General features: G+C 47.2%; 1 protein-coding gene across 3 annotated transcripts in view; it reads right to left on the reverse strand.

Moving 5' to 3' along the window:
* TTYH3 (tweety family member 3) overlaps positions 1-5,283 on the reverse strand; it is a 74,319-nt gene extending 69,036 nt beyond the window's left edge. Inside the window, exon 1 of one of the 3 annotated variants that reach the window (XM_048320533.1) lies at positions 5,113-5,283. In XM_048320533.1, coding sequence (XP_048176490.1) covers positions 5,113-5,235 — 123 coding nt within the window. In that variant the 5' untranslated portion in view covers positions 5,236-5,283. The remainder of the gene's footprint in view (positions 1-5,112) is intronic. The other 2 variants (XM_048320532.1, XM_048320531.1) reach the window with 2 other exon arrangements.
* Positions 5,284-10,479: the final 5,196 nt, after the last annotated feature.

Consider the following 10,479-nt stretch of genomic DNA (forward strand, 5'->3'; position numbering starts at 1 on the left):
GCTACAGCAGGATAGCTGATCAGACCTTGGAAGAGGTCCATCTGTTCTTGAAAGAAAGAAACCTTCAGTCCAACCCCTTTAAGAAAGGCACATTACCCTCTGACTTTGAGCCAACTAGACAAAACCACGTCATCCAACTTGACTAATACACATGTTTCCAATTTACAGAAAGACTCTTGGTTTCAAAATTGAAATAAGATGCCAGTACAGTAGAGGAAGTTCTAAAACAATCTCTATAATCCAAGTTTTTTGGCAGTTTGGGCTCCATCATGTTTCTCCAGCCAAGAAATACTTCCAAAGACGACATTAGCTGTTACGTGTAGGGAAACAGCCTCACAGAGCCAGAAAGTACCTGACAGAATTAATTCCTTGCTGAACCTTTGGCTATGGGTTCAAACACACATGCCTTGGATTAGAGTCTGCAAGCCAAAAAAAGGGAAGGATCGTTGGGCTTACACAGCACCTTTCCCTGCTGGATCCCTTCTCAGCACACGTACAGAGGGAGAAAAAGAACATTACGACATGAAAGCACTGACAGATGTATGATAGGAAACTCCTGGGTGACAACACTGAAGAGAGAAGCTCAAAGCCAAGGACTAGAGCATGTCCCTGCTCTTATCGATGCTTCCTTCAGCACGATTCTGCATCTTAATTGGTGTGAATCAATCATCAGTCATTTTCCAAAGCACAAACAGCTGCCATTACACCTACTAACCATGCATCTGCAGTTCTGACTCGTACTGAGAAGGCACGAAGTGGTGAAAGGGAAGAGTTTCAAAGATGCTAGAGAATTTTTCTTTCCTCTAGCCTGACTCACACATAACCTACGCGTTTACATAGGTTTGTGTCAACACTGCCAGTTTCCAGCAACAAAGAAAAAGCAGAAACTCCAGTCAAAGTGCTCTGTGGCTTAGCTTTTACAGCCTCTTTTCTCCTTCACTGTTCACAGGGCACTTCTCAGTCCACAGTCAGACTCCAGAGCTGGAAAGCGTTGTAGTCTCCTTTTCTGTCAGCACACAGACACCCTGACTGGAGCAGATATCTCATTACCTGTTGCTGTGCTGTATTACAAAGCTATTCAGCTTTGCTATTTCCTTCGAGCACGTGACCTCCACACTACCTCAAGGCTCTTAACCAACTCTACCCTGAGAAAGAAAGTGAATTCAATGCCATGCAGCTAAGTCAGTCACAAGCAGAAGTACTTATATTGCTAAATAAATTAAACTAGTGACAGCAGCAGTCTCAGGACCATCTCACTGGGCCAATCAACTGAACTGAAAAGTGGACAGTACTGGTAAGATCATCATCATTTGTTCAGCAGCAAAAGGCAGGGAGACCAGAACTGGTATTAGCATGATGCTGTCAGAAGGAACAGGAGCTCTGCTCCATTTTTACATTCCCTTCACTCCAGAATTTGTGACTCACTACACAATGAAAAGGCTTTGCAGAGCACTGCAGTATGACTCAGATGAGAACACAGCCAGAACAAAGCTGTTCATATCAAGATATTTTCAACCCCAATGATTCATGGGAGGATTAGGAAAAGAACCGGTGTGATAAGATCCTCTGCAGGAAGGACTATGGAACAAGTCCTGCAAGCAGCACACTAAGGCAGCTCTGATAGGACTCACCAGCATGCCAAACCCCTGCAGAAGAAGGATCACAACCCCAGCTCATTCAACATGGAGGTTCACCTCAATTCCTCCAGAAAAAGAAAACAACTGGTTGTACTGCTGTCCACAGCTTGTTGTGGCAGAAGCAGAGCATCTGAAGGACATCAGGATACACATACATTTTTAAACAATCTAGTCCAGAGGGGAAGGATCTGTTCTGCTCCTCCACACTCACACACACTGTTCTAACCTAATGCAACAAGATATGCTGTGGGAGAAGATAAGGAGTAAAGTAATACCAAGAGAGAGTGTTTCAGAGCCCGACTCAGGTGAAGAAGGTATGCAGCCAAAATCTGCAGCTGCACTGATCTCAGCCCTTGGCAGCAACACTGCCATAAGCATTTCTCATGCTCTCAGACAAAAGGAGGAAGCCCTGGTAGGTTGGTACACAATGGCCGCAGCCACCTTGAGACAGCCCAGTGCACAGCAGGCGTCCCTGCTGCTCTGGCCAAGGGACTACACGGGACAGAACAGCAGAAGCAGCCACGAGATCTACATCCTGCTAGACATTCCCCATCACCCAGGGGCCCACACGACTTAACAAAGACCCAGACTTCAAAGACTGGCAGTGCATGCTTATCTGCCTGCCTTCAGAGAGGTTTCAGGGCACAATGGCTCAGCTGCTGCTTCAGGGGAATAGCAGCTTGGCATTGCACTAATCCTCCCTAGGTAGAGGTGCAAAGCCTCTTCAGGCAGCAGCGTCCTCACCTGCAGCAGCACGTGGCACTGCAACAAGTGACAGGACAACATCCAAATCCAAGCCACTGCATTCCACCTCTGCTTGGAGTAGAATGTTCAGCTGATGCACAATTTCAAAGCCCACCATCAAAACATGAGTACAAGAAACAGGTGGGTATTTACTAAGAGGTTACTAAAAAAAAGAGTTTTATAAGGAAAGTGATGCTTTCCCTTGGTCACGGGTTGGGAAATCTTTTCTAGAGAAGCAGTGAAGAATCAGAAAGGGTACATTGCTTCCTTCCTCAGAGCATGTCGGAATGGGACTGGACACTGAGCCCAGCTGTATGGCTATTTATGACAACAGTCCAGCTACCTGATGAACTGAAGTCATGGAGTTGAGCAAAGGTAATCCTTCCTTACTACAGCTAGGGACACCCTGCCTTTACCTGTCCCCATAAACATCATCTACCATTCCCCACCGACCTCTCCTCAGCCCCTGGGGAAACCAAATGCAGCATGTAGTTTAACAGTTCATACTTAAGCCTCAGAGTACCAATCACTAATGGAATAGAAAACAAAAATACACACAATTTGTGCCAGTGAGACCTACAAAGTAAAGAAAAATAAGCAGATATTAAAATTTAAAAATAGACTTCTTAATTTTGAGGATGTATATGATCTCTTCTGCTAAATATGAAAGGTTCCTAAAGATAAGGGAAGACAAAGCCAGCACAGGTTGCAAACAGAGCAAAAGGTGCAAATTCATTTAAAAAAATCTGGAATTCAAATCAAAAGGCCTTCAGAAGCATTTAAAGCACAAGAGCATTATAGTTCACAGTCCTGGATTAAGTTTCCCTGTTTCACTGCATTAGAATTAATCTATGTGGCCACGAACTCCAGAGTCAACTTGCAGAGCCACAGCAGCGTCGTTATATAACCACGACACTGATAGCACAGGCTGCATTGCTGAGCCTGCTTGCTACCCCTCACCAACACCAAAACCAGCAAAGCTGCTGCTGCTGCTCAAATCATTCTCTTGACGACAGACGCCTCAGTAATCCAGACATTCAAGTTTGGATTTGATAAGTTGTTTTCTTGTGAGCTGATGTTAAGACTTAAAAGGCCATCGACTGCTGTGCAAGAAGTCCTTAATATCATCAAGGGAGGGGAGACAGCTACACAGGAGGAGAACAGCAGAAGGCTTTAAGTGGGAATATGATTACTGTAGAAAAATTATCTGACAAACAAACACAACCCCAGATGGTTGCTAGGAATGCTTTTAAGCAATTTAAGTGAAAACTGGTACATCTGCTGTCTATTCAAAAGGTCACCGAGTGCTTATTTCATGATAACACACTCCCAAGAAGATCTTTCAATGAACTCCTAACTTCTGATCGCTAGGATCACATATCCCTTGTTTTAGAGGCAGCTACCCTCTGAGGTCATGGAAATACAGTTCAGCTGCTGTGCAGCGTTACATCTGCATGTGGCCATCTTGAACTCTGCTAAGCCAAGGGAACTAAAACAAATTAACAAATTGAAGCCTCGAAATACAAAGTTAGCTCAGAACTCTCTTGGATTTACTGGTATAAAGACGTTTCTTTGTATCTATCCATGGCTCTTTAAACACATCTCTCACATTTTGCTCTAGCTTCAGTCCTCAGATCTGTTCATCTGTTTAGAACAAAAAGCCAAAACATACTGCTTCCTAAAGTATTCCTAATACCTTCTACTTCTAGGATAAACAAGAACTGCTTAGATACCTTAGCCTCCATGCCTGCGTGCATGGTAGCAGGCTGTGTATATAGGACACTGCAAGTATGTTCAGAAAAGCAAAATGGTGTTTTTAAAACCAGAGACCGTGGCAAAATGAGGCAGCAGAGTCACTGCAGCTCTGTTCCAAGATGATAGCAGAGAACACAGATGTTGGAGGACACAGATTCACTCCACAATCATTTTAATTACATGCCTAGCCAACCAAGCACAGGATACAGGCTAAGCAGCATTAAAAAAAATAAAAAAAAAAGCTGCACACAAGTATTCTGCGAGCCATCCTCCTGTGCACTTGATGCTAACGCCGCTCTCGTGCATTAAGTCATCTGTTTTCCAGCAGGCAGGCAGCCGGTTTTGGAAAGGTACTGCTGGCCTCGCTGCGGGGCTGGCGGCATCAATGGGGATGGTCAGCGGAGCCTGCACAGGACTGTCACAGCCGATGGCGGGCTGGGGGCAGGCCAGGGGCACCAGGCCGGGACGGTGCCTTCGCCTGGGCAGCGCTGGGACCCGGCCGGGGCACCCACCCGGGCTGGCTCCTGCCCCCCTTCCAGGGGTCACTCCGCGATGTGGGTCAGCGGGCACGGCGGTATTCGGTCGAAGGTCGAGCTTACTGATCTTGGAGGTCTTTTCCAACCTTAACGATTTTACGAGTTTATAGTTTCACCTTCTCTCAAGAAGAGCTCGGGCTCCCGGCCGGCTGGGGGCAGTCGGGGTTGCTGCCCAGCCGGGGGTGATGACCTCCCGCCCCAGCCCAGCGAGCGAGACTCCGCACCCAGCCTGCCCCGGCCCTGCAGGGGAAACCTGCCCCTCGTGGGGCGGCCACGCACCTCGCGGATCAGGAGGGACACGGCACCCACGGAAACCCACCCGGCGAGCCCCAGCGGGGGCCGCACGCTCCCTTCTCCTTCTCCTCCCGCGGGCGGGCCGAGCCCCCCGCGCCCGCTGCCCAGCCCGCACACGCACACACACAGACCCCGCACGGACCCACCTGCTGGTACTCGGCGTCGTGCGGTCGGAAGTCGGCGGCGGTGAGCTCCCAGCGCAGGCTGATGTGCGGCAGGCGGTGCAGCAGGCTCACCCACCAGGGCGGCGAGTAGCTCACCCCCGCCATGCCCGCGCCTGCCTCACCCCGACCCGCCGGCCATGGAGCGCCGCCCGCCTCACCCGCGCCGCGGCCGCCGGCCCCGCATGGCCGGGTATCCCCCCCCTGCCCGCCGCCGGTCCCTCCGCCCGCTCCCGCTCCCTCTTTGTTCGCCGAGAGGCTCCGCCGCCCGCGCCCGGCGCCGCCCGCCCGCTCCCATTGGCGCCGCCGCCGCCGCCGCCCCGCCCCGGGCCGGCCCCCGCGGCTCCCCGGGCCCGCTGCCCCCGCCACGCGCCCTGCGACGTTGCGTTTGTTTTCCGACAAATATCCCAGGTGCTTACAAATATCCTGTTGCCATGAGTCTCACTCGGCCCTGCAGTTCTAACAGCGGAAGGCGCGTTTTGGGTTTAGCCTAAAACCCGGTGCGGTAAAAGCAATTTGTGCCACATCGGGTGGTAAAGGTATTCCTAAAGTCACTTGTTATTAGTCCCTCTTGAGTCCGTCTCAACGCCCATCCTAAAATACAGAGGCAGCAAGTCTGCGCTTCCTGAATTCACAATTCATAGAGGCAGAATGTTATCCAGCACCCCCTTGACTGGGCACACACATGACAACGGCAGCAACGGGAGCACAGGTCCTCACCTCTCACTGTGTGTCAGCATGTGGGGAAAAATTATAAAATAATCATTTGAACAGAGTCTTGGAATCTCAGAATATCTCAAAAAATGTGCAGGTATGGCATTTGAGGACCTGGTTTAGTGGTGAGCATGGTCATGGTGCTGGGTTGATGGTTGGACTTGGTGATCTTGGAGGTCTTTTCCAACCTTAATGACACTGTGACTCTATGAACATGGTGTCTGGGCACAGGGCCACATGTGGCAAAGGGTGGGTGTCCACACCCAGCACCAAACCACAACCCAACCCTTCACACCAAAACCTCTCCCTCCAAGGTAATGCCTAAGGGGACCCAACCAACACACGTTCCAGCCCCTGGTGCCACTGACAACACCAGTGCCTTCACTGCAGCTGATGCACTGTTCCCTAGCACTGACTGCCCCAGCCTGGCTTGGTTTGCCCAAAACCTGGGGGAAAATTGCTAGAGGTACCCAGGTGTCTAAGATACGGACGAGCCCTTCGTGTGACTTCCAAGTCTGCCCTCCACCTGTTCAATGGAGAGATGCAGTGCTCTGGTTCAGCTTCCACCCTTCTCTCTGCAGGCACAGGTTTGGCCTCATCCAAACCCTGACCCCAAGCCAGTGTGTTGCTTCATCAGCTCTAAGGGACCTACAACTCTCAGCTTGTTTTGATGACATCATAAATCAGAGCCATGAATTAAACACCTGAATATTTCAGCAATGACAGCATCTAACTGCTAACACCACGGAGCTGTGCATGTGGTGGGCTTCCCACAGAGGCACTCACACCATTTTCCCAAGGATTATACTCTGACCCAAAGGGAAAGGCTTTTCATTTCTTTCTAAACAGAACAGAAAGTATTTTTAGGGAAAAGGTAAAAAAAGATGAATATACCTTCTCAGGGGATCATGTCAGAAACAAGTAAGTACAGAAATACTCTGGATAATGCCAGGATAGTGAGGTAAAATAGAAAAGAGAACGATAAGCAGTGGCAATCCCAAATTCATTCACTTCATTACAAAGATTGTGCTGCTCCTGTTGCAATTGCAATGTATAAAAATATTTGCTGTTTTCTTTTAAAATGAATAGAACAAATAATTTAATTCCTGCTGTAAGTATGCTGGGTTCATGCAGGAGTTCCTAAACTCAGCCAGTCTATTCAGACCATCTCCCAGACTTTCAATCTCCCCATCCCAGTGGCCCCCTCCCAGCCCTGCTGCTGCACACCTCACCCACTGCTGATTGCTCAAAGCATTGTCTTTTAAACACCACTCAGCAAAATTTGGGGATGGAAAGGGAAAAAAGGACCATCCAGTCCTCTAAAAGACTTCAGCCAAATGATTTCCAGGTCTCGCAGGCTTGAGGAACTCTCATCTGTTTAGAATTAGAAACTGTGATGGCCCTTGAAAACTTAAAAAATATTGGAGTGCTGTGTATCCCTCTGGAAATAAAAAGGGTAACACCAACTGTTTTTTTCTCCTAAATGGTGGCAGATCAGTAGACATTATGGAGACATCTCTTTTGCAAGTATGATTTTATTCCTTTTCCCAAATGCAGCCAGGATTTTGTACTTCACATTGTCCTGACTGATGCATTTTATAAATAAGGAGAGCAAAAACGCTAGAATGGGCCGTTTAACCCCTTAGAAGAAAATAAACATATTTCTGCTAATGTTCTGAAATATAACATCCACTTTAATAGCTTTTGACAAGGATGGGATTTTCATGAGTATTATCAACACAGCTTAATAGAAGTCTTATCACTCACAAATAGCATTAAGATGCACGTCAGAGGGTTCAGAGGCACACGCTCTGTGCCCAAGTACAAGATATACAGGGGTACAAGGTATAAGACCTCAACTCCCTCCAGCTTTCTCCAAGAAAAGGGTTTATTTTTCTGCAGGAGGACAGCTGAACGTTGGCCAATTTGATTTTCTTCCTTATTATTTTCATTTTTTTTCACAGTGCCAGCAAGGATGAAGAAGGAATTATCTTAAGGGCCAACAGTCTCCCATGTTTCACCTCCAGTTCTAACAACCCAAAGACAAGGAGCAGACAGACCTCGCTGAGAGCAAGAGATCTCTGCATAAGCCACTTCTGACACAGAGTTTATGCAATTTGGCACTAAAACGCTCAAGGCTGGAATCTGTCCTGCAGATGTTACTGCAGCCACGGGCCTCTGGATGGACACAAAACCCCCACCAGGCTGCAAGTCCAAGTACCTCTGTCAGCAAGTGATGGACAGGGGATAGAAGCAGATGCAGCCAGGGCACTGCACCGAGATCTTGTTTGACAGGGCTGATGTAAATCAAACGGAACAAAATGTTTTGGAATAAATGACAGGAGAAGCTGGATGCTGTTCCATGGGGGTGGGTGTTTGAGGCACTGTATGGGGCCGGCAGTAAGTGGGAAAGGGAACAGCTCAGCAGTGCTGTGTGCATGCTCCCCTCAGCCTCCTGCTGCCGAGACAACTGGATTAAATTAGAGCAGAATGAGGATTGGGGATTACAGAGAAACAGAGGCATCAACAGTTTTCATTTCTCCCCCACAATTATTTATAATGATATGGGAAAATGAAGAGCAGAATGGATTCAGCAGACAAGGAATAAGAGACAAACCACAGGATCCAGCACTAGCCATACTTTCCATGGCACTTCTGCCTGTTGTACCACATCACAAAGAAGTATCTGCAATTCTTGGACGTCTACAATCTCTCATTTGATCCTATTCAGATAATTCTTGATTACATGACAACAGGTCAGCTATCAAGGCTCTCATGTTTAGATTACAGCAGCCTTTTTTCCCTCCCCACACAAATAGGTACACTGTTTTGCCAAAGCAAAATGAACAAATGAGACACTGTCGTGACATCCCAGGAATAAAATCTAACAGTAAATCACCCTTGCATGGAAAGCAGTTCTACAGTCAAGCAAAGCAAACTGCAATGTCAGCTTGTTCACTGGTAATCCTGCTGAAAAGTAACCCAAAGAGCTGTATTAGTGTTTGCTAACTTGCTCTGACAGTGGCTTTGCTAAAGAATCACTGGACAAAATAGGCAAATGAGAAATGTTCCACATTAAAGACAGCAAAGATAAAAAGACTGGTTTAAATCTCCAAAATAAGGCAGCCAGTGCTGTCCTCCATCCTCTTGAGACCACCAGGCAGTCTGCAGAAGCCCTCTGAGAAATGCAGCATTTTTCACTATTCACAAGCTTCTGATTCCAGACATCCCTACTGCTGAAGTGGTACTGGCAATGAGAGCACTTTTTAAAACAGCAATCTCCAAATCTCCCTGGCTTTTCTAATTCATTACGAAATTAAATAATTCAGCTTTTAATATACTGTGGAGCAAGGAGTCTTCCCCTTACTGTCAAACCTAATATGTGCTACAAAAGGTTTTAGCCAACAATACAGATTTTTAAAACAAAAAAAAAAAAGGCAAGTTTGCACTCCAAGTGCCAGCAGATGGATGAGTTACCCTCTTGAGACTGGGACTAAATTACGGACTGTCAGGGGGAGGTCAGCAAGACAACCGTGCCTCGGCACTCAGCTGCCACTGTCGGGCCACACCTCTGACTCTGCCGCTCCATAAACTCTGCCCTTACATCCAGCCGTGCCTCCTTCCCACTGAGCTAAACTCTGCCTCCATTAAAATTACCCTTCCTCTCCTCCCAGGGCTTCCTCTGTAATTTTCTTCTCAAAGTCAAAGGAAATAACAAAGCCAGGGCTGCTCTCCAGCCTCCCCCAGACATCGCTGCCCCCTCCATGACAGCTCAGTCTCCAACCTCCGCTCTTCCCAGCAAAGCCACATTGCCAGGGATCTTCCCAGCTGACTTCTCCTCTCAGCTTGAAGGATTTCCCCTGAGTGGAGGCATCTGCAGGCAGGAACACGCATTTGGGTTTTCATGGCTTTCTTCTGATACCCTCCCAGGGACTTTCAGGTTTACACAAAGAATAGCCACTACCAGGGCCAGCATATAAAGCTTTAAGCCAACTCAAAGAAATGATAAGAAAAAGGTTAATTCTCTCATTTCCAGTCCTGAGGCAATATTCTCTCTCTCTCATGTTTTACTGGTCTTTTTAAACTCAGTGAGTCCTGGGGAAATGGGTGGAAGATGTGGAAATCCTATTGCAAAAGCACCTGCCTGCTCTTTTCCCCAGAGAGCCACACAGAGAACATTCCATTATTTAGTTAATTGCAAAGAAACAATTACAAAGGAACTTGGCAAACTCTCTCTAATCACAGCAAGACCCACTGCAGTCCAGTAAGTTCAGCAAATTAGCAAATAAGAGAACATAAAAAGGAAAGAATAACACAGCTCAAATTGCACTTTGTTCGTTTGTTTTGTCACTCTTCATTTCTATTTAATTATTTAAGGTATTTCTTCATAACATTCTGGTACATTTTGTATAATAATGAAGGTTTACTAGCATGGAAACGTAATACGTGGCTATTAAATATCTGCCGAGAGAGGGAAGAAAACTGCCAATTCTCTGAGTAGACTACAGAGAGCCTGTTCAGGAAAAATTTCCAGGTTAGATAAATAGAAGGTTCTGCCACAATTTTTATAAGTTCCAAATAAGGATTATTGCTTGATAATGGCAATGCAAAGCAATGTTTGTGCAGAACGTTGTAACT

The sequence above is a fragment of the Corvus hawaiiensis genome, chromosome 16, assembly GCF_020740725.1.
Source record: "Corvus hawaiiensis isolate bCorHaw1 chromosome 16, bCorHaw1.pri.cur, whole genome shotgun sequence".
Taxonomy (NCBI): Eukaryota; Metazoa; Chordata; class Aves; order Passeriformes; family Corvidae; genus Corvus; species Corvus hawaiiensis.